A 24,574-nucleotide genomic window follows, 5' to 3' on the forward strand; every position below is an offset into this window, starting at 1 on the left:
ATGGACCTTAACATTCCAGAACAAACCAACAGGCCAGGTTATTGTAGAGAACACAAACAACATATAAATCATAGCCTCCAGCACCCAGAGGAATCTCGGAAGGCTGTCAGAATATACAAACCCCAGACAATACCTACTGCCACACATGCACAGACTACATCATTGCCCTATGCAGAGAATTTGGATACCAGGAACCAAGTCCACCAGGAAGGAAAGAGATCTCCACCATGTAGATGGCCAGAAGACTGTGCAATGATGAAAAAGGAATGGTGGTTCGCAGGAGAAAGCCAGGGGAAAGCTGAGGCTCCAAAAATCTTCTATAGTCCGATTCAACAGAGGAAACGTTGCACGATATATCAGGATCTTTTCACCCAGGTTTCAGGAGAGTAATTTTAGGTGATGAATCACAAGGAAAACAAGTTCCCCAGTTCTTTGACCACGTCAGGTCCCACAGGAATGCGGCCGTAGCAGATACGCTCTTGCTGAAGGCATGTCCGTGACAGCAGCTGTCTACCTGGCTGCTCCCCTGCCTCAGAGGTGATCATCAGCTGCAGCCCCAGAGGCCTCATTCCTTGAGCAGCAACCCTTCTCCAGCACAGCTTTCAGCTTATGGTTGGTGCAAAGCAGAATGAAAGGGTGGACCGCTGCGCACAGATAAATCAGCACCTGCCACACCCAGTACCTAAACTCCTGAGACGGAAAAATGCCTGCAGCAGTGAGCATCATTGACAGAGAATAGGAGGTGAAGAGGATGGCAAAGGAGATGAGAGCCAGGAGAGCTTTGATGTGGGCCTGGGCACTGGGGTCTTGGGATCCTGAGAGACTCAAGAGGACCTTCTTTGTGTGTCTTCCAAGAGATGTGAGGAGCAAAACCATGCAAATGAGAAAGATAAGAGTAGGGACTAGCCAAGTAATCGCTTTTATAGGGAACAGATAGAATTTCTCACACGAGCTCCTCATGTTATTCCCAGTGACGTTCCAAGATTGTCCATCCGTCCTTAAATAGTTCTGATATATACTCTGATTACCCATGAAAAGTAGGACGGTACTCAGGGCAGAAAACCCCACAGAGCTGAGCAGCATCCACGGTACCCACCTAGACACCCTGTGCTTTAGCCAGAGGAAGACGGGATGGGTGAAGGTGGTGATCTTCACGCAATAGAAGACACTGAGCCAGGTCGAGAACCATAAGGTGACAGCACTCAGGAAGTCCCAGTAGATGGCTAGGAACCGCAGTACATTGTTGTATGGGAAGACTGTCGGATGCAGGAAAACGTAAATATTCCTGCATAACACTACCCACTGCAGGAAGAACCGGGAGGCCCCAAGGCTGACCAATAACTTATCACAAGGCGACAATGTTCTCTGAAGCAGCCAGTTCATGCCAAGTGTTGCAGTGATAATGCCATTGCCCACCACTGCCACCAGGCACAAAAACAACAAGATTATAGCCAAGACAATGATTTTCGTATCAATCGCTGAATATCCTAGAATCAGGTAGTTTCCATCCTGCTTTCCTGTGAACAAGCTGGGTCTCCAGGTTTCAAGGGCTGCTTCTGTTGGGTTGCTCTGCAAGGTCTTGTATGACATGCTTGTCCCTCCAGCTGCCCCAAGTGAGAGCTGAGGCCAGAGTAGAAGACACCGATTATCAGAGGAAGGTGAAGAGGTTTCTTTTTTCAGAAAAGATGCAAATATAGTCCAGGCTTAGTTTCCAAAGCCCCCCTGCCTGCCTGCAAATTTGCCTTCCCACCTGCTTATTTTCTGTCCATGCCAACTTCAACATGGATAATATATCAGGCCCTTGCATTTGGTGTCCTTACACAGGAGGTTAAACTTTTCTAAGCTGACACCTAAGCCATGATCACACACCTGCCAGCTGCCCATGGGTGAAATCCACAGGGCATGCCCCATACTGAGAGTCAGCCTTCATGTCCTTGGTGGAGGGTGAGGAGAATGGGTGTTACATTCTAGGCATGGTTATGAGATAGGATTTATGAGAATATCCCTTTAACAAAGAGATAGAAAACTGAGCAAAACCTCTATGGAGAGAGGATTATTTGAATCCTGTTATTCGTGGTGTTCATCACCATAAAATGGAACACGGGAAACAATTATATATACTTAGGTAGGCAGAATTTTTATAAAACTAACAAAAATACTGTATGAGTAAGCGCCATCAAGATAACTATGAAATCAATGGCAGAAAGAGTCTTGGACTCGGGGTCAAGACAAGCTTTCACCCATGCTGCGTCCCTCGTGGTAAGTCATTGTGTGTGTCAGCGAACCCCTGTGCTGCTTCACGCCCATCTGTCAGACAGGTCGGGAAGTCTATTCTCATCCACAAGGTTGACCTAAAACTGAGACTCTAGACTGAAGGAAGACATTAATGATCATTTTAAAGAAATGCACTGAAATCATAGACTAAGACATCTACCTAAAGTCACAGTGGCACAAAGGAAAAGTCAAGACTCAAACTGATCCCAGGACAAGAGATTTTTTCCCATAGTTCACAATATATCTCTTTTTTAATTATTTATTTATTTATTTATTTGAAAGGCAGAACAACAAAAAGTGGGAGAGACAGAGAGACAGACTTTCTATCCATTGTTTCACTCCCCCAAATAACCCCAACAACCAGGTCTGGGTCAGGTCAAAGCCAGGAGCCAGGAACTCCATTCTGGTCTCCCACATAGGTGGTAGGGGCCCAAGTACTTGAGCTATCCCCTCATGCATTCCCAGGCTCATTAGCAGGAAGCTTGGTCAGAAGCAGGGCAGCCAAGACTCAAAACAGCACTCACGGGATGCCAGTTTCACAAGTGGCAGCTTTATCTGCTGTGTCACAATACCAGTCCCCACAATACATCTTTTTTTAAAAAGTGTTTTAATTTATTTGAAAGGCAGAGTTACAGAGAGAGAGAGAGAGAGAGGGAGGGAGGGAGGGAGGGAGGGAGAGCGCTTCTATCTACTGGTTCACTCCCCAAGTGGCCGCAAAGGCCAGAGCTAGGCTGATCCAAAGCCAGGAGCCAGGAGCTTCTTCCGGGTCTCCCATATGGGTTCAGGGGCCCAAGCACTTGGACCATCTTCCACTGTTTTCCCAGGCACACTAGCAGGGAGTTGAATCAGAATTGGAACAGCCGGTATTTGAACTGGCAACCATAAAGGATGCTGGTGCTGCAGATGACAACTTAATCTGCTACGCCACAGTGCCTGTACCCCGCCCACACACACACATACACACATGCAATATATCTTGCACCCTCATCTTCTTCATTCTTTTTTTAAAAGGTACATTTATTTACTTGAAAGTGAGGTTGCAGAGAGAGAGGGAGAGAGAGACAGAGAGACATCTTCCATCTGTTGGTTCACTCCCAAAGTGGGTGCAATGGCCAGGGCTGAGCTAGGCTAAAGCCAGGAGACAAGAGCTTCATTCAGGTCTTCTACATGGGTGGGAGGGGCCCAAGTACTTGGGCCATTTTCCACTGCTTTTCCCAGGCCATTAGCAGGGAGTTGATCAGAAGTAGAGTCAGTGTCATCCATGGAGGCTTTACCCACTACACACAATGCCAGTCCCATCCTCACCATTCTTAAGTGGAATCAGATAACCAGATTTTGAGTCTTGTCATAATCGCATAATAACTTACTACAGATGATCATTATTGTCATTTAACCTCTATGAACCCCTTTTTTTCACCTATAAAAAATATGGATCACAGATAAATGTGGCCTTACATACATGGAAGTATGATGAAAACTTGAAATCTCTGCACATACATAAGAAGTAATTGTTGGGGGGGGCAAACATTTGGCACAGAGGTTAGGACTCCATTAGGGATGCACACATCCCATACTGGAGTACCTGGTTCAAGCCCCAGGTCCTCTACTTCTGATCCACTTTCTTGCTAATATAAACCCTGGGAACCAGCAGATATAATGGCTGAAATACCTAGGTCTCCACCACCCATGTGGGAGACCCAGATGGAGATCCAGTCTCCCAGCTTCAGGTCCAGTTCTGATTGTTGTGGGGATTTGGATAATGAACCAGTAGATCTCTCTCTCTCTCTCTATCTCTCTCTCTCTCTTTCTCTAATAAAGTTAAAATAAATCTTTAAAATGTTTTTAAAAAGAAGTAATGATGAGGGTGATTACTTATGAGAATGACCTTCATTTCTCCATCAAGTGAAGTGACAAGTAGTCCAAGCAGAATTCAAGAGAATATTAGGAATGCAGTTGAGCTCCAAGGAACCAAATGTTAGGCAATCTTCATTAGCCAGAGGAGGGTAAGCAACCCAAGACTGCATTCACCATGGAAATGAGCTTCAAAGAGTTAATAAATCAATCAGCAATAAGGTGAATAGTAAGTTGGTTCATGTGTGGCAGGAAGGTTTGCAGGTGGAAATGATTCTGAGTCATATATAGCAATACTGAAAGCTCAGGGCCAAGTACTATAAGAGGGAGATAGTTAGTCATAGCATAGCCATTCCGAGCTGCACCATAACCTACCAGTTCCATGCAAGAATCCCCTGCAAGAAGGAATACCAGGCAGAACCACATCACTCAGCATCCCTCTCTGGTTTCCAGACCCTCTACAGGTAATAGTGCTTCTCCAGCACAGAGGCCAACAATATTGAACACTGTGTTCCTGGGTAGAGAAAAGGTGAACTAAAATAACTCATTTACTCCGCCTTTCTGTGAAGATGCAAATTTCTACATGACAGAGTTTTCAACTGCCTACTTCTTTGCTCTTGTTTCTCTGGTTAACATTTTTCTATTTTTTTAAGATTTATTTATTTGCTTTAAGCTGAAAAAGCTATATATTTGTAATCCAAACACAAGGAGCTAGGGGGATTACAACTTGTTCAGGTGGTATATCCCATGGCCTTGGTCACTGGTTGTTGGTTATACAGAGATCAACGTCTACATCCTAATAGGAAACTAACCATTATCATTGCTATTTATCAGTCATATAAGCTGATATGGTGCTGGGCTCCAATGCTAAAGAAATATGAATTGGACTGAAATAAAAAACAATGCATGAAAAAAAGATTTATTTATTTGAAAGGTAGAATTATAGAGAGTAACAGACAGAGATAAAGAGATCTTCCATCTGCTGTTTCATTCTCCGAATGGCCACAATGGCCAGGGCTGAGCCAGGCTAAAGCCAGGAGCCAATAACTCCATCCTAGTCTCCCACATGGGTTCAGGGACCCAAGTGCATAGGCCATCTTCCACTGCTTTCCCAGGCACATTGGCAGGGAGCTGCAATGGAGGAAGAGCAGTGGTGACTTGAACCAGCATTGCAAGCAGTGGCCTAACCCTCTAGGCCAGCCCCTCATTTCTCTATTTCTTACTGGAACACAGATGATGGGGCAAATTGTGGGCTCCTAACTCGAGTTTGTCCAGCCATGGACCATGGACAAATCTCGTGATGTGGAAGACCTATATCTTTCCCATCTACCTCCTACCCCTTCAATGTCTCCTAAGATAAGAAAGGTGTGCAGTTAACCCTCCATTCATTAACATTTACCACACATTTCCTATGTCATAATAGCCCTATAAAAGGCACTGGGCTGAATGAACTGGATGTCTGTCCTCAAAGTGTTTTCATGCTCTAATCATAAACCACAAACATTCCCTGAAGATACACCCTGTCAGATGAAGTTAATTTAAAAGGGTGAATAGTCATTTGTATTTAATTGTAAGATATGGGGGCCAACATTATGGCACATTGGGTAAAACCACCATCTGCAATACAAGCATCCAATATGCACGCTGGTTCTTGTCCCAGCTGCTCCATTTCTGATTCAGCTCCTTGCTAATGGCCTGGGAAAGCAGTCGAAGATGGTCCAAGTGTTTGGGCCCTTGACAGCCATGTAAGAAACCCAGATGAAGCTCCTGGCTCCTGGCTTAGGTCTGAATCAGCCCTCACCATTGAGGCCATATGGGGAGTGAACCAGCAGATGCAGGATTTTCTCTCTCTCTCTCTCTCTTTCTCTCTCTCTCTCTCTCTCTTTCTCTCCCTTTCTCCCTCCCTCCCTCCCTCCCTCTCTGTAACTCTGACTTTCAAATAAATCTTTTTTAAAAATGTGAGATGTATTTTAAGGTAATTCTTCTGTCAGTTGTGGTTTTTTTTGTTAGTGGTATTTTACTTTCTCATATTCAGATTTCTCTAAAATCTCTAGAGCCAACTCTGAGAACTTTTTAAATTTCATAGCTTGTCTTCATAAATGAAATCATGAAGGTGATAGAATTAAGAATCCTGAGTAGGCTCTGTAGATGGGAAGCCCTCAACTCAGCCTCTCTCTTTCTCTCTCTCTCTCTCTCTTTCTCTCTCTGCCCCCTCTCTCAGAGGGATACAGAAAAAGGTGGACTCCCAAGCTGCAGTTCTAAATAATAGGTATCATTCTGCTCTCATCTTAAGAATTCTGAGTAGTTCAGCAGTAACAGCAGCAGTCTCATCACTGTGGGACAACACAGATGTGTCTTGTATGTTGGAAGAAGACGGAGCCATCGGGGCCAAGTCTCTGGAATCATACCGCCCTGTGAACACCGTCATACCACAGAGACCAGCAGGCCGCTTTCCTGGCAAGAGGAGCAGGCGCGGGCGGCCACAGGGCATGGAAGCAGAGAGCGTGGGCAGCTATTCCCTTCAGCAAGCTCAAGCTTTGTATGTTTCCCTTTCAACAAATGATGGCCAAAGCTCCCGATATGCCAGCAGAAGTTACAGCCCCAGCTCATGCTGAGGAACTTGTATAAGAAACTCCAAAAGCAAGAAAAAGAAACCTCAAGCAACAGAACAAAAAAAAAAAAAAAAAAAACACAGCAGAACCCAAAAAACCTGCTAAGGTTAAAAAAAAAAAGGCAAATCTGCCAATTCAAAGGAAAAGCAAGAAAAAATGATAGACATGTTTAAAGTGAAAAAGGAAAGTAGACCATTAATGGTGTTTCAGAGGCCAAACTTCTGACCAAGACTCTCCCTGATGTTTTGACCTTCAACCTGGGCATTGTAATTTTTGGCATAAATCCAAGACTAAAGGCTGCTTACCAAGGACATCACTATCCTGGACCTGGAAACCATTTTTGAAAGTGTCTGTTCATGTCAGGGCCGAGTGAGGTCCAGCTGAACCACGTGGACGATCACACTTTACCAGGGAAGTATGGTATTGGATTTACCAACATGGTGGAGAGGATGACACCGGGCAGCAAGGTCTTTTCCAGTAAAGAATTTCATGAAAGAGGATGTATTCTAGTACAGAAATATCAGCCATGATAGCAGTGTTTCATGGAAAATGTATTTGTGAAATTTTTAGTAAAGAAGTCTTTGGAGTGAAGGTTAAGAACTTGGAATTTGGGCTTCAACCCCACAAGATTCCAGACACAGACACTCTCGGCTATATGATGCCATCATCTGGTGCAAGGTGTGCTCAGTTTCCTTGCACCCAGGACAAAGTTCATTGCTACATTAAGTTAAAGGACTTAAGAGATCAGTTGAAAGGCACTGAATGAAACACAGACGTTCAAGAAGTGCAGAACACATTTGACCTACAGCTTGCCCAAGAGAATGCAGAGAAGATGGTTGTTAAGAAAAATACTATCCTGGCTATGAAGCAGCCTATGGTGGTGCTTACAGGGAAAACCCATGTAATAGTGAACCTTGCAGCTTCTTGTCAAATGGGCTCGCTGCTGACAGGGTGGAGTTAAGAGAATCAAGTCTCAGTGACATCCCAGATGGACAGTGGATAGCCCAGCCATTACAGATCAGAGTCCTTCCCTTAACAATCACTGTGGAGCACAAGAGCAGGATCTATAAGAATGCTGTGTCTCAGCTCCACTTGAATGCTGCAGTTTTAATGCAGTTGTCAAGATACAGAACCTCAGTGTGCTAACTGAATATTTTAATAGTTTACTCTGGCAGTGTCATTAGTATAGAACAGTTGTGTGATAGAATCAACTGTATGAACCTAAGTAATTTGGAAGGAAAAGTAGGGTCTTTTGTATGTGATTTTGTATGCAAATTAACCATCATTCCAGCTTTTTATATATTTCATGTGTGAAGAAATTGATTTTCTTTTGGGAGTCACTTTTGATCTATAATTTTCAAAAACAGCAGTCTGCATAGAATGGCAGATGTCCTAAACAGCACTCTGGCCTCAGAGTCAGCCCTAAAGGCATTCAGATGTGGCTAAAAAGCCTGTGAGAGCTTCACAGGCATGGAAATCCAAGACACTGTGGCAAAAAAAAATGACCTAAATGAAAGATCTCTGTGAGTGAGATCCCAGTGGAAAGAACAGGCCATAAAGAAGGAGGTACCTTTCTCTGGAGGAGAAAACTTCCACTTTGGCTATGGCCCTGTCTAAATAAGATCGGAGTTGGTGAACTCAAGAGGCTTCCATAGCTTGGCAGCTCATGACAAGAGCCTCAGGTGATTACTGGCATCATAAATAAGAGTGTCAATTGTTGGATCAACAACAGGAGTCACTGTGCACTTACTCCCCATGCAGGACCTCTGTCCTTAATGTGTTGTACTATGTGAATTAACAGTAAAACTACTACCCAAACAGTACTCTATATTTTGTGTGTCTGTGTGGGTGCAAACTGTTGAAATATTTACTTAGTAAATACTAAGTAGATCTTAGGTATACAAAGATAATTGAAAATGAATCTTGATGAAGAATGGGATAGGAGAGGGAGTGGGAGATGGGATGGTTGCGGGTGGGAGGGAGGTCATGGTCGGGGCGGGGGGAGCCACTATAACCCAAAAGTTGTACTTTGGAAATTCATATTTATTAAATAAATGTTAAAAATGAAATAAAATACAGCAGTCTGAATATTTGTAGTTGATCCTTAACTGTGCATAAATCTAGGCAGACCATTACTCCTTCTATGCCTAAGGAGGGTGTGTTCATGATAAGAACGAGCACAGATAAGGAGGAAAATATGCTGATTTCCATTTATGAAGTTAGCCCTCAGTGGATCCCATTTGTTAGCTTTTGGTGGTAACTGAGGGTCAACCCAGAGCTGCGTAAGTTGCTCTCAACTCAGACCTCTTCATGTTAGGAGTGGTGTTGGGAGAGCTACTTAGTAGTAGAAATATGGATTGTGGTCTTGCTGTGGCAAGGCTGACCAAGCCTCCTTCCCTGCCAGGGCACGGAGCCTTGGCCTTGGCCACCTTGCCCCCACGTGCTAATCCTCTAGGAGGCAGAAACTGTTTTGCTGGAATCATAGGTTCTAGAGAGTGCAGTAGAACTTTGACATTTTGTCACTCAGCTGTGTTTTACATGAGAGATAAATTTGATAGGGAAGGAACTGAATTTCTCCGTCAGTATTTATCACCATTGTAATTTCAGCCTTGATTTTAAGGTTGGTGACATGGAAACGTAATAAGAAATGAACTTTTAGGCTTAGCAAAAGATAGCTGGAAGGGTTTGATAATCTTACTGAGACCAGTGCTTTCTGTACATGAGATGTACCAAAATAAATAATGCAGAACCTTTCTTGCCAGGTAAATCTAGTAAGCCAATAATTTTAAAAATCCTTTCTCTGCATCATTGCTGTTTCTTAGTTACTGAGGACTAAGTGAATCTGGTGGGAAGGTTGGTTTAAAGTCTGTACCTTTGTGATTTTCTGATGCCTTTCCCATGGTGCAACAAATAGCCTAGACTCCTAGGTCTGGTAGACGCTAAAGCTGGGTATTCAGAAATGGCCATTTGCATTCACTCCTGAATACTCCAGTTCTGTGCAAACCCAGGGAGCATGCTCATTTTCAATATGAAATATTTACGAGGTTCCTCTTTCCCCCGAGAGGTGGTATGTCTTGTTCTTCTCTTTGTAATAAGAAAAACAAAGTCTTGTGACTCAATATGCTTTCTAGCTGTGGTACTGATGGGTTTTATTTTTCCTAAGTCTAGGTCAAGCTGTATGAAAGTCATTCATGTTCTTTAAATGATGTGCTGTACTGCTGTATACATGGCCGTCTTTGTGGGTGATCTGAAGTGCCTTGCATCCGGGATTAGGAGCAATGGAATTATTTTTTCATGGGACTATGTAAAGAATGTAACTAGGTATTGCTGTATTAAATAACTATTGCAGTTTTAAAATAGATTTTTTATTTGACTGGAGAAAATACCTTTTAAATTATGACAGACAGCCACTAGATAACAGGTTAGAAGATTTGCCAAGCCTACAATAATGGTGTTTTACATTAAATATGACACATACATAGTAAATGTTGGTATATCCTGTACATGACAGAATGAGACTTTTTCATTAAATAAAATTGAAAGATTTTGAAATTCATTTGAAAGTCTGATGGTCTTTACAATAAAAAAATAAATTATAGTAAGAGTGAAAGGCAAAAAAGAGGAAGAAGACAAAGCATCAATAAAAGTAGGTAAATGTGATTATGTCAACAGTGATTAGACAAGCTTGGCTGCAGCAGAGAATTCACGAAAGGAATTGGTGGCCTATTGAACCAAACAGAGAGAAAGAAAGAAAAAGAGAGATAAGGGGGGGGGGACAGAAAGAGAGAGCTCTTTTACCCACTGGTTCACCGACCCAAATAAATGGCCGCAACAGCCAAGGCTGGGCCAGGCTGAAGCCAAGAGCCAGGAGCCAGGAGCTTCTTCTGGGTCTCCCACCTGGGTGGCAGGGACCCAAGCACTTGTACCATTTTCTACTGCTTTCCCAGGTGCATTAGTAGGAAGTTCGATAGGAAGTGGAGCAGCCAGGTCTTGAACCAGCACCCATATGAGATGCTGGTGTCACAGGCAGTGGCTCTACCCACTACACCACAATGCCAACCCCAAGTGTCCTCAATAAGAAGAAACACAACACAGATGATCTCCTCCTGACATGTGAGGAAGAAGCAAGGAGATGTCTTCCTTCAACTCAGAGGAGTGCCCTCACCAGACCCAACCATGCTTGAACCCTGAGTTTAAGGTTCCACAACTTTAAGAAATAAACGGACGTTATTTCAGTCACCTCTTCTATTGGTTACTGTTATAGAAGGCTGAGATGACAAAATACCAGGATATATGTATTTATTATTAATTACATGCATATGCTACTTCACTAATACATTATGTACATCGCAAAATACACACAAAAATAAGAATTAAAAGGAAGAGATAAAAATAGGTTGAAATTTAGTTTGCCATGTTTTTGCTCCCATACCCAGTGGACCATCTTACACAAGTCTCATTTTTCAGACTATCCTCCTAGGCAACAGCATCCAGGGTCCAACTCCTTTGTAGGCAGACAGGAGAGTAGGATTATCAAAATGAAGAAATACTTGAGAGTTTTCTTTTGCTTTCCCTCTGTCTTGTGTTGCTCAAAACCTGAAAACATTTCTACACCAGACAATTCCTTTTCATTCAACATGTGGGGAAGACAGGAAGTCACAGATGAGACTTACAATGGCAGAAAACTCATCTATACCCTTGGTCTTTCATGGAATCCAACTGAAAAAAAAAATCCATGGGTACAGTCCACCTTAAGCAGGGCACAGAAGATAAGGACTGGCAGTGATGGGCAGAAGTAGGAAAGAAGGAGTTCAAGTGGCCCAAAGATTGACAGATGGACGAGGCAGAGGTGTGGGAAGATGGAAGGAAGCTGTCCTGGGTTGATGTGGAGAGAATAAGCTGAGAGCATGGAGTAGATGAGGACAACGGGTGTCACAAAGTAGACATGTGGGACAATCCATGGCGTTAACAAAAATACAAACCTCAGTTTGCCCATAGAGAAAACTGACAATGGTTACAGATCCTGCAAAGGGAGTACAGGTCAAAAGGATGCGTGGAGAATATTATTGGGGTTGCTTGCATGGAGATTCAGAGAAGCCGGAGAGGAAATGTGGCCACCAGCTAAGGCCAGGTGATTTGAGACAGCCCAGGGACCCGGAGCAGTGGAAGGAATGGTAGGAACACAGAGGTGGAAAAAGAACCAGTGGGGCACGGAAGGGGTGAGCAAGAAGGAAGAAAATGAAATGAGAGAGACAGTACCCAAACCTTATGCATTCTTGCCACTCAGCATAACGCTGGTTATTGATACTAGTAAGATGAGAGCAGAACCACCCTTTGTCAGGGTGGTCCAAAGCCTTATGAGCTGGCAGAACTTATGCCCCCAAACCTTGTCTTCAGGGCCTTTCTCAGCTTGGGGCTGCTCAGGATCAGGATGGTGGAGTGCAGGAAGAGACCCGCGTAGACAATCACTTCCCAGGCCCAAGGCCACTGACGACAGAATGCCGAGACTTTCACACAGCCGGTAATCAGGAGTGAGTAATACAACATGTGGAAGACGAGAAAGCAAGCAAGTGATCTCAGGGCCACAGTGTGAGCCTGGGTGCTGGGATCCTGAGGGCCAAGCCTATGACCCCTCATCCGCTCCAAATGCCGGCACAGGGAGAACATGAGCAAGAGGGTGGACACCAGGAACAACAGGAATGGAATCGACAATAAAAAGGCTCCATGAAAGATAAAATACTTTAAAAAGAAGGTAGGTAGACTATAAGCCAGGGTGCTGTTTCCATGGGAACTCTGGGAGGCCATGATCTGAATAGTAATTACAGTCCTAGAGACGGATGAGACGCCTGACAGCACACATATGATCAGAGAGGCCAGCAGCAGCCTGGGCCCCATCCGAGAAATCCTCCACTTCAGCCAGAAGAAGATGGGGTGGGAGAAGGACGAGATCTTCACACAGTAGAGAAGAGCAAGCCCGGCAGTGAGCCAGAACGTAAGAAAGTTGAAAAACTCCCAAAAAGTGCTGAAAAATGCACATGCCTGAGAAAAACCAAAGGAGGCCAGGAAATTGTTCAGAGTGCCTATCAAATGCAGACAGAACCGAGAGGCAGCCAGGCAGGCCACAATCATTTCACCTGTGGGCAGTGCCCGGCGCCTTACCCACTCCCTGCCCAGTGTGGCAACCATGAAGCCATTCTGCAACATTGAAGCCAATGACTCCAGGCAAAAGATGACCATGAAGATGAACGTGGAAGACATCTTCTCTAGGGAGGTTCAGCTCCTACTCCAGAGCGCTGGGACACACCCACAGGGAAAAAGAGCCTCCGGTCAAACCAACCTGCTGTGAGCAAAGACCCCAAAACCCCTCTCCTTAGATTCATACAAAATCCCAGTCCCAGCTCAGGATTTGAAAAGAAGATTCTTGCGATCTCTCTCTGCATGCAAATTGCTCTAAGCTCAATGACACCCTGTCTCTGTTTGCATAACCAGTATTTGCTTATTCTTTATCAGATTCAGATGCAGGGAAATGTGAACAGGATGGAGAAGCTGGCTGTAACTGAAAGTACTGGCATGTGGACATTGCCTTTTAACTGTACTATTTCTTTCCTAAATTTCTCTCAAAAGTTGCTGTTACCCTAATTTCCATCCCTGAACCATAACCCTTCCTGTCTTGGGATAATATTTGATAGTCAGTGCCTCTGTATACTGTATTAAGGCCCACCTCCCAGATGGGTGGAACGGGAAGTCACCTCCATGCACAAGGAATTACCAGGACAAGGCCCCTTCACCCCGACCTTCATTTGCCTGCAACATCACTGCCAGGCTCCGTGTTGGAGTTCATGGAGTCTCCAGCTAAAGTGTGCATTTCCCTGACATGGTGGCATCCCATCTGTGAGATGTCAATAGCTTGGTTCTGGTGTACTTGATAAATAAAAAAATCAATCAGTTCCTAAGAAGGCTGTGAAGAGAGAGTTGGTCAGTCGTAATAAGGAGAAGAGAAACTGACCCAGAAAGGACATCACAGCAGGAGCAGAGGGAAGCAAGAGCAGGTGGAGACAAGCAGAGCCCAGGACAATGCTGGCCCAGAGGAGCTGAGCTCCATCCTGGACAAGTCTTTTTTAAAAAGATGTAGTTATTTACTTACTTACTTACTTACTTACTTGAGAGTCATAGTGGCAGAAGAGAAAAAAAGAGAGAAAGATCTTCCATCAGCCGGCTTACTCCCCAAATGGCCACTACAGCTGGAGATGGTCCAGGGGGAGCCAGGAACCCAGAGCTCCATTAGGATCCCCTAATGGAGTACCAAGGGGCCAAGCATTTGGGCCATCTTCTGCTGCTTTCCCAGGTGTATCAACCAGGAACTGGATCAGAAGTGGAGCAGCCAGGACTCAAGTCAGTACTCATAGAAGCAGGTAGCAGCTGAGCTCACTGCACCACAACGCTGACCCCCCACCCTAGAGCAATTCTTAATGTAATAACCAAGCTGTTTGAATACCTTCATGATGTCACACATACTACATTTCACTTTCAATATCCAGCCACACAAAGTGACACTGGTTCAGATCAGCCAACACGGCTCAGGGAACCAGGAGGAATGGTTGAGGTGGGCTGCAAAAGGAAAGAACACCTTTTCACATGAGGAAAAAGGAAAACCGGAAGGAGAGAAGAGAGAGAAAGCAGGAAGGAGAAAGCAGCGGTATGGATGAAAGAGTAAGAGAAGACAGTCCCTCCTCAATCGTCAGGGATCCTGGATTCAGGGTCCCCCCTCATGATCACTCCTTCATACAGTCTAACCTAGGATCCCACAGGTGAGAGGTCTCAGTGTGGAAAACAACAAAGAGCCGACATTGTGGCATCATGGGTAAATCCACCACTTGCCATGCAGGCATCCCAAATGGATGCTGGTTCCTGTCGTGGTTGCTCCACTTCCAATCCAGCTCCCTGATGGTGGCCTGGGAAAAGCAGCCAAAGGTGACCCAAATACTGGGGCTTCTGGAATCCACGTGGGAGGCCCGGAAAAAGCTCCTGACTCCACCTGGTCCAGCCTTGGCCATTGCAGCCATCTAAGGGTGAACAAGCAGATGGAAGAATTCTCTCTTTCTCTCTCTCTCTCTCTCTCTCTCTCTCTCTCGGTAACTTTCCTTCAAATAAACAAATCTTTAAAAAAAGAAATGAAAAGAAAATTATAGAGAAATAAAAAGGACAGACTTTTATAGTAGAGACCTGAAGGAAAACAGGTTCTTCTAACTCGCAAATATAACATTTACTTAAATAGCTGCTTTGTTTTTATGAACTCCCAAGATTGTCAAAGAGCAGATAATCCAATCTGATCAGCTATCTTGCAGCCTGGCTTCACTGCCTGACTTAATGCTTTGCTTGTTTCCCTCAGGCTTCTGAAGACAGCAGCGATGAGTGGCGTCTGCCTGTTTCACAACGTCTTGCTCTTCTGGGAATGCTTTGGCAAGAGGCTCACTTCATGATGTCATCAAGAAGCAAGTTGAGGCCATGGCACACACGCCCTGCTGTGGCCACGTGTAACCAAGTGTACACTGTGTGCTCACAGGCACACTTCATGTTGTATGCACAGTCACCAAAGCATGCCGTTGGCCAGAACCAGTCTTCCCGGGGGCATCTCTTGTGCCGTAGCTGACAGCTCTACAGAGCCAGTGTTTTCTCTGTTATGATTCTTTTCCTGAAGAAGATTTAAAGAGTACCCTTCCTTCAGGCACTTGTTCATCCCTGTCGCTCCCCCTCTTCGTGGAGGAACGACACTAAACCCTGCCTAGGCTTCATATCCGAGTCACGGCACCATTATGTCGCTCCCCCTCTTCGTGGAGGAGCAACACAGGACCCTGCGCTGTTCTTTCGTCTGCTCGGCCCTCCCCGGGTTTGCTGCTGGTTCTTCCCGGGTTGGCTACTATCCCTTCCACCTCCGTGGAAGGGCAGTTCCCCCTGGCCACATTCCCCACTTCCGCAGGGGAGCGGCACACCGCCGGCCGGCTTTCTCGGGGGCTGCACGGGTTCCCTTAGATGTTCCCCATAGATGTTCCTGGTGCATGCCGTCTCTCTCCTCCTTTATAGTCCTCCTCCGCCAATCCTAACTCGGCTGCCCACATGCCGAGTACGCTGCTCTCCAATCAGGAGCAAGTCCTACAGTTTATTGGTTGAACTGGAGGCAGCTGTGCGGAAGCTGTTTACTTCTCTCCCATCGCCATATTGTGGGAGAGCAGATGCATAGAATAAGTCTTAATTCCAGTAACTTAGTCTAGTCCGGTTTGCTCCCCACAGATCCCCCTTTCTTTTTATTTTTGGCGTTGATACGCGCCTGTCTTCGGTGTCCCGCGGCACACACTCTGCTCTACTTGCTAGAGTTGCCACAGGCTCTTACAAGTCCTATCAATCAGGAAAACCGAATCCGGGTCCTCTCTTCGCCATGTTGTGAGGAGGTTTTTAGGCGCTGATGCGTGCCTGTGTTCGGTGCCCTGCAGCGCATGCTCTGCTCTGCTCGCAGGGGCTTACAAAACCTATCAGGCAAACCGAATCCAAGCCTTCTCGTTGCCTTATTGTGGGGGAGACTTATTAGTGTTGGTTCGTGCCTATCTTCGGTGACCTGCAGCTCATACTCTGGTCGAGCTGCTTGCTGGCGCTTACCGCCTTAATCAGGCAGACCGAATCCAAGCCTTCTAATTGCGGTATTGTGGGGAAGCCTTACTGATGTTAATTCGTGCCTGTCTTCGGTGACCTGCGGCGCATAAGCTGCTAGCCGCCCAGGTGCTCATCGTGCTCATCGCCTCACTTAATCAGACAGGCCGAATCCAAGCTTTCTCATTGCCATGTTGAGGGGAGGCCTTATTTTTCTCTATTTCTCTATCTCCGGGCATTCCTATTTCTCCCATTTTACTTCTATCTTCCAGCATTCCTATTTCTCTCACTTTGCTTCTAAACTTCTGTTTCTCTTATCCCTGCGGCTTTCCGGCACCTCGCCCCGCCGGCGGGTTCCCGGCTCTGCGCCGCTTCAGCCCGCGCGCCTCTCTCATCTGCGCAGCTTCCCGGCTTTGCGGGGCTCGGCTTCGCGCGCTCCGCGGTCTCCACGCTTAACCCTTTCGCGTCTGAACCACGGCCTACGCCAGCCCCGTTCCCTATCTATTCACGCCCCGTGCTCTCTCTGCACGCGGCGGCTTCCGCGAGTAACACAGCGTAGCTTACGTGTCCGCCACTAGCATTCAATCTAAGTTCCCCGGGCTAGCCTGGCGAATTCAACCCAGCGTACGTCTCCGCCCCATGGTTTGGCTTCCCGTCCTTTGCTCCCCGGGCTAATCAGACGGATCCCAACCTGGCTCACGTTTCAGCTTCTGGTTTCAACTTTTCGCCCCCTATTCCCGGGCTAACTTGAGAACCCCAAAGTGGCTTCCATTTCCGCCTCGGCCTGCCCCCCGCGGCTTCAATTTCCCTAACATTTTTCTCTACCCGGTATGTTTCCCCAAGCTTTCCTCCAACAATACTCCTCCCTCATTTCTCCTGGCCTCTCCCCACAGTCCGCGTCCGAGTCTGTCTGTTCTAGCTTTCACTTTCGCTTTCGCCCTTAGAGATTTCTCCCAGCTTCCCCCCGTAGTCCGTATCTGAGTCTATGCCTAGGCTTTCAATAGCTTCTTCCGGCTCCTTTTTCGTCCGGCTTTTCCCTAGGCTGTTTGCTAGTCTCTCTCTCCGATATTTTCCCAATTCTTCCCGTTTCTTCCCTCCTAAGTTTCATATCCGTCCTAGGTTTCCTATCCGAGTCACGTTTCCTATCCGAGTTAGGTTTCCTATCCGAGTCATTTCTTCCCTCCTAAGTTTCATATCCGTCCTAAGTTTCCTATCCGAGTCACGGCACCATTATGTCGCTCCCCCTCTTCGTGGAGGAACGACACTAAACCCTGCCTAGGCTTCATATCCGAGTCACGGCACCATTATGTCGCTCCCCCTCTTCGTGGAGGAGCAACACAGGACCCTGCGCTGTTCTTTCGTCTGCTCGGCCCTCCCCGGGTTTGCTGCTGGTTCTTCCCGGGTTGGCTACTATCCCTTCCACCTCCGTGGAAGGGCAGTTCCCCCTGGCCACATTCCCCACTTCCGCAGGGGAGCGGCACACCGCCGGCCAGCTTTCTCGGGGGCTGCACGGGTTCCCTTAGATGTTCCCCATAGATGTTCCTGGTGCATGCCGTCTCTCTCCTCCTTTATAGTCCTCCTCCGCCAATCCTAACTCGGCTGCCCACATGCCGAGTACGCTGCTCTCCAATCAGGAGCAAGTCCTACAGTTTATTGGTTGAACTGGAGGCAGCTGTGCGGAAGCTGTTTACTTCTCTCCCATCGCCATATTGTGGGAGAGCAGATGCATAGAATAAGTCTTAATTCCAGTAACAGTCTAGTCCGGTTTGCTCCCCACAATCCCCCTCTCAATGCTCCTCTATGTATGTCTTACAAAGGACCCACTTCCCATTCCTAGTCCATCTTCAAACAGACCACCAGCAGGACAATAATTCTAGCTGCTTACCACAATCTTTCAAATATGAAACAGCAGCCAAATAATAGCTGTTATCCATAAGAGTTTGGATCACATTTCTCTTTTCTAAAAGGACTGCACACCAACAGATGAAGCTGACGAATTATTTTCATAGCATGATTGGCTGAATGATTTCCAGAGTTCCCTGTAAGAGGGTACAAATGTCCAGCAAGTAACATTAGGAGGCTTGTTTCCAGGTAGGAGATCCTGCAAAAATCCCTCGTGCTTCCTTCATTTTACCTCTGCACATACGTAAGGCTTTTATTTGTTTCCACTTGTAAATGATTTGATTTTGTTTTGTGTCTTATTACTTTCAGGAATGCATTGGGTCGCCTGAGAAACATGTGAAAATAGATTTCACTTGACAGTGTTTGTAAGTCTTGGTACCCATTCTCTCCTGGAACTTTAGTGGCTTGCAGTCATAAACATTTCTACATCTTTCCATGGTTTCGTCAGGTAACTGACTGACTTCCAAGGAAAGGCAAAGGAGGAACGAAATACAAACGTTCTTAATGGCTAGATTGTGCATAACTAGTAAGCTAAACCATGCACAAACTTAATAATGATTTCCCTACAGGATAAACTCTAAATATCTTCATGGACCCACAGGCCTCCTGTAAATCTCATATTTAGGTAAATAATCTAGGACAAAATGGTGGTGTGAAACAATGTTAGCTTTTTTTTTTTTTTTTTTTTTTTTTTTTTTTTTTTTTTGACAGGCAGAATAGACAGTGAGAGAGAGAGACAGAGAGAAAGGTCTTCCTTTTTCCGTTGGTTCAACCCTCAATGGCTGCTGCAGCCGGCGCACTGCGCTGATCCGAAGCCAGGAGCCAGGTGCTTCTCCTGGTCTCCCATGCGGGTGTAGGACCCAAGAACGTGGGCCATCCTCTACTGCCTTCCCAGGCCACAGCAGAGAGCTGGACTGGAAGAGGAGCAACTGGGACAGAATCCGGTGCCCCAACCGGGACTAGAACCCGGTGTACCGGCATCACAGGCAGAGGATTAGCCTATTGAGCCGCGGCGCCGGCCAATTTTAGCTTTCTGAAAGGAAACATGAGGATTTCCAACACCCCCAGTTATCCAAATGTGTAAGCAGTTAAATGTACTTCATTATTCAGGTAAATTTATACACTTTCTTTTCATATAAAAATAGCATTTTCAAAGCTATTTTTAATTTTATTTTTTAAAGTATTTTTTTATTTGACAGGTAGAGATATAGACAGTGAGAGAGAGAGACACAGAGAAAGGTCTTCCTTCCATTGGTTCACCCCCCAAATGGCCACCACGGCCGGTGCTGCGCCGATCTGAAGCCAGGAGCCAGGTTCCTCTTCCTGGTCTCCCATGTGGGTGCAGGAACCCAAGCACTTGGGCCATCCTCCACTGCCTTCCCAGGCCACAGCAGAGAGCTGGACTGGAAGAGGAGCAACCGGGACTAGAACCCAGTGCCCATACGGGATGCTGGCACTTCAGGTGGAGGATTAACCAAGTGAGCCACGGCACTGGCTTCCACTATTTTTAATTTTAAAGTTAGCCTGCAAGAAGATTCAAAGTCCATTTTCTAATCAAAAATCTCCAGAACACTTCCCAGCCTCTGGTAACACTACTCTACTCTCTACTTCTATGAGATCAACACTTTTAGCTTCCATGCATAAATGAGAACATGTGGTACTTGTCTTTCTGTCTGACTTATTTCACTTACATAATGACTCATCTATGTTGCCTCCAGTGACAAGATTTCAATTTTTATAGCTAAATACTCCTCTGTATTTGTAGATCACATTTTCTTTAACCATTCAGCCACTGACAGACATCTGGGCTGATTCCATATCTTAGCTACTATGAATAGCAATGCAATAAACGCAGGAGTGCAGATAATTCTTCAACACACTGATTTACTTTCCTTTGGATATATACTCCATAGCAGAGTTGCTGTATCAACTGGTAGTTCTATTTCTAGTTTGTTGAGGAACCCCCAACCCGTTTTCCATAATGGCTGTACTTATTCATATCCCCACCAACAGTGTGCAATTCTGAGATTTCTTCTTTCCCTACATCCTCCACAGCATTTGCTATCTTTCATCTTTTGTTACAATACCCATCCTCAACTGTCGCTCCCCCTCTTCGTGGAGGAACGACACAGGACCCTGCGCTGTTCTTTTGTCTGCTCGGCCCTCCCCGGGTTTGCTGCTGGTTCTTCCCGGGTTGGCTACCGACCCTTCCACCTCCATGGAAGGGCGGTTCCCCCTGCCACTTTCCCCACTTCCGCAGGGGAGCGGCACACCGCCTGCCGGCTCTCTCGGGGGCTGCACAGGTGTTCCCTCAGATGTTCCTGGTGCATGTTGTCTCTCTCCTCCTTTATAGTCCTCTTCCGCCAATCCCAACTCTGCTACCCACACGCCGAGTACGCTGCTCTCCTGCAATCAGGAGCAGGATCAGCTCCTGCAGGTCATCACCCAAGCTGGCGAGAGGCAGCTGCGCAGAAGTTGCTACTCCCTTCTCAGCGCCATATTGTGGGAAAGCAGATGCATAGAATAAGTCTTAATTCCAGTAACTTAGTCTAGTCCGAGTTACTCCCAGTTGCTCCCCACACTCAACAGTGTGAGGTAATAACTCACTGTGGTTCTGAACTGCATTTCTCTGGTTATAAGTGATGATGAGCATTTTTTCATATACTTGTTAGCCATTTGAAAATCCTCTTCTGTGAAAGGTATGTTCAGGTCATTTTCCATTTTTAAACATTGGATAACTTGGGGCCAGCACTGTGGCATACTGAGTAAAGCCACCGACTACAACGCCAGCATCCCATGTGGGTGCCGATTTGTTTCACACGCTGCTCTGCTTCTGATCCAGCTCTCTGCTGTGGCCTGGGAAGGCAGCAGAGGATGGCCCAGGTCCTTGGGCCCCTGTGCCCACATGGGAAACAGGGAGGAGGCACCTGGCTCCTGGCTCCTGGCTTCAGATCGGCGAAGGTCTGGTCATTGTGGCCATTTGGGGAGTGGACCAGTGGAGGGAAGACCTTTCTCTCTGTCTCTCCTCTCACTGTCTGTAACTCTGCCTCTCAAATAAACAAATAAAATATTTTAAAAAATCAGATAACTTGGGGCCAGCATTGTGACGTACTGTGTAAAGCCACCTACTACAACACCGGCATCCCATGTGGGTGCCGATTCGTTTCACATGCTGCTCTGCTTCTGATCCAGCTCTCTGTTAATGGCCTGGTAACTGCTTGGGCCCCTGCCACCCACATGGCAGAGCTGGATGAAGCTCCTGGCTCCTACTTCAGCCTGGTCCAGACCTGGCCATTGCAGCCATCTGGGAAGTGAACCAGTGGATTGAAGATTCTCTCTCTCTCTCTCTCTAACTCTCTCAAATAATAAATAAATCACATTTTAAAAAGATTTATTTATTTGAAAGGCAGTTAGAGAGAGAGAGAGACAGAGAGAGAGAGAGAGAAAGATCTTTTATCTGCTGGTTCACTCCCCAAATGGCCACAAAGGCAAGAGCTGGGCTGATTTGAAGCCAGGAGCCAGGAGCTTCTTCCAGTTCTCCCACAAGAGTACAGGGGCCCAAGCACTCAGCCATCTTCCACTGCTTTCCCAGACCCATTAGCAGGAAGCTGGATCAGAATTAGAGCAGCCGGGATTTGAAATGGCACCCAAATGTGATGCATCACAGGTGGTAGCTTTACCCACTAGGCCACCATAAGTAAATTAAAAAAAAAAATAAGTAAATAGGAACCATAAGTAAGTAGGCACCATAAGTAAATCTTTAAAAAATAAAATCAGATAACGTGAGGTTGTTCGAGTTCCTCATATATTATGAGTATTAATTCTTCATCAGATGGGTAGTTTGTGATTATTTTCTCCAATTATGTATATTATCTTTTCATTTTGTTAATTCTTACTTTAGTTATGCAAAAGCTTTTTGGTTTGATGTAATCAATATTCATATCCAAAACCTCTTTGCTTGGTCTGATATCCTGAAACATTGCCCCTATATTTTCTTCTAATATTGCATAGTTTCAGATACTACAGGTAGGTCTTTTTTTTTTTCCAAGTAAGATGGGTAACAGGCTAGTGTCATAGTAAGATTTGAAGGAGGCACATCTCACATAGTAGCATGAAAACCCAATCATCACACTAATGAACCGCAAAAAGATCTACACTTAAGTCCTCCACGATTTGCGTTGATTTTTGTATATGGTAGAGACAAGGGTTTGGCTTCCCTCTTCTCCATATCTGTTTTCCCCAGCAACACTTATTGAAGAGATTGTTCATTTTCCAGCATACACTCTTGGTGTCTTTGCTTAAATAAATGTAATAAACATATGGATCTATTTCTGTATTTTATATCCTGTTCCATTAGTATGTCTGTATATTTTTAATCCCAGAACCATATTGCCTTGGTTACTATAGCTTTGTGGTATGTTTTCTTTCTTAAGATTTTATTTATTTATTTGAGAGGTAGAGTTACAGACAGAGGGAGGGAGAGAGAAAGACATCTTCCATCTGCCGGTTTGCTTCCCACATGGCTGCAATAGCCAGAGCTTGGCTGATCTGAAGCCAGGAGCCAGGAGTTTCTTCTGGGTCTCCCACATGGGTGTAGGGACCCAGTGACTTCAGTCATCTTCCACTGCTTTCCCAGGCCATAGCAGAGGGCTGGATGATAAGAGGAGCAGCAGGGACTAGAACCAGCACCCATACAGGATGCCGGTGCCACGGTGGAGGATTAACCTACTAAGCCACAGCACCGGCCCCTGTAGTATGTCTTCAAGTCACATACTGTGATGTCTCCAGCTTTATTCTTGTTGCTCAGGATTGCTTTGGCTTGAGGGCTTTTATGGTTCTATATAAATTGTAGGAGAATTTTTTCTATTTCTGTAAAGAATGCCACTGACATTTTGATTCCACTGAATCTGTAGATTACTTTAGGTAATATGAATCTTTTAATAATATTAATTTTCCTAATCTATGGACACGAGATGTCTTTTTTGGGGGGGGCCTCTTCATTTTCATCAGTATTTTATAGCTTTACTTGTAGAATTCTTTTTCATTAATTGAATTTATTTCTGGGGATTTTATGTTTTGTAGCTATTGTAAATGGGATTGCTCTCTTGATTTCATTTTAGCTAGTTTACTTGTGGATAGCAGTGTTACTGACTTTTGCATGTTGATCTTGCATCCTGCAAATTTTTATCAGTTCTTAACAGTATTTTGGTGGAGTCTTTAGATTTTTCTATACGTAATATCATGTCATCTACAAACAGGAGTTTTTAATTTCCTGCTTTTCAATTTGGATGCCTTGTATTTCTTTTCTGTTGCCTAATTGCTCTGTGGCTTGGATGTCCAGTAGTACATTGAATAGGGGTGGTGAAAGTAGACATCTTTGTCTTGTTCAAGACTTGGGGAAAAAACATTCAATGTTTCCTCATTCAATATGACGTTATGCTCTTTGTATATCTATTTTGTATACTGAGCTTCAGGCAAGCAAATGCTCAAAATTAAAAGTTCATTTTCCATGTCCTCTTTTTCTGGGAGCTCCTGGAGAACGTTCTCATCTATAGCCAGAAAGAAATTCATGAAAAAGGAAGATATATGACAGCCCATCTGAAATCCCAGATGCAGGAGAGGCAAAGGGCACCACAAGGATGACTGTTAAGGTAGGTCTCAACAGGTGCACCCAACACAGGGACAAGTCCTGACTATAACAGAAGAGGCTTTAGAGGAGTTTCTCATGCAAATAAAAATTTTCTAATATCTGTTTTGTCCAAAATTATTGAAAAATATTTATGAGTGAAAAGAAAACAAAGTAAGGAAATTGCTAGTCAGTAGAAAACAAAATTAGAAGAAGTGACTGGGGCTGGTATTGTCGCCTAGCAGGCAAAGTCACCACCTATGACACCAACACCCCATATGGGCACCAGTTCATGTCTCAGCTGCTCTGCTTCTGATCCAACTCCCCGGGAAAGCACTGGAAGACAGCCCAAGTCCTTGGGTCCCTGAACCCATGTGGGAAACCTGGAAGAAGCTCCTGGCTCCTGGCTTCAACCCACCCCAGGCCTAGCCATTGCCACCATTTGAGGAGTGAACCAGCAGATGGAAGATCTCTGTCTCTCCTCTCCCTGTCTCTTTCTCTCTCTCTCTCTGTAACACTGCCTTTCAAATAAATAAATAAATCTTTAAGAATATAAAAAATTTAAAAATTACATGGTTCTACCACAAATAGCATTTACTCTGTCATATTATGTTAAGCACTGAATATTTATTAACATTACAATAAAAGTACACGCCACAGACGGGAG

General features: G+C 45.3%; 2 protein-coding genes, 1 non-coding gene and 1 pseudogene across 3 annotated transcripts; 1 reads left to right on the top strand and 3 right to left on the bottom strand.

The window, feature by feature from the left end:
• Positions 1–255: 255 nt before the first annotated feature.
• Positions 256–1,590, bottom strand: TAS2R60 (taste 2 receptor member 60). Its single transcript, XM_008258113.4, has one exon. It carries the CDS (start codon positions 1,588–1,590, stop codon positions 532–534), a length of 1,059 nt encoding a protein of 352 aa, XP_008256335.1. The 3' UTR covers positions 256–531.
• A 5,024-nt stretch (positions 1,591–6,614) lies between these two features.
• LOC103348638 (G/T mismatch-specific thymine DNA glycosylase pseudogene) lies at positions 6,615–7,807 on the top strand (annotated as a pseudogene).
• A 4,285-nt stretch (positions 7,808–12,092) lies between these two features.
• Positions 12,093–12,995, bottom strand: LOC100338230 (taste receptor type 2 member 143-like). Its single transcript, XM_008258114.1, has one exon. The coding sequence runs from the start codon at positions 12,993–12,995 to the stop codon at positions 12,093–12,095; it is 903 nt and encodes a 300-aa protein (XP_008256336.1).
• Positions 12,996–22,328: 9,333 nt separating this feature from the next.
• On the bottom strand, positions 22,329–22,432 carry LOC127491929 (small nucleolar RNA U13). Its single transcript, XR_007920853.1, has one exon. It is a non-coding gene; the product is annotated as a small nucleolar RNA U13 (small nucleolar RNA).
• Between the last annotated feature and the right edge of the window lie 2,142 nt (positions 22,433–24,574).

The sequence above is a fragment of the Oryctolagus cuniculus genome, chromosome 3, assembly GCF_051225735.1.
Source record: "Oryctolagus cuniculus isolate XC-2025 breed Fujian yellow rabbit chromosome 3, ASM5122573v1, whole genome shotgun sequence".
Taxonomy (NCBI): Eukaryota; Metazoa; Chordata; class Mammalia; order Lagomorpha; family Leporidae; genus Oryctolagus; species Oryctolagus cuniculus.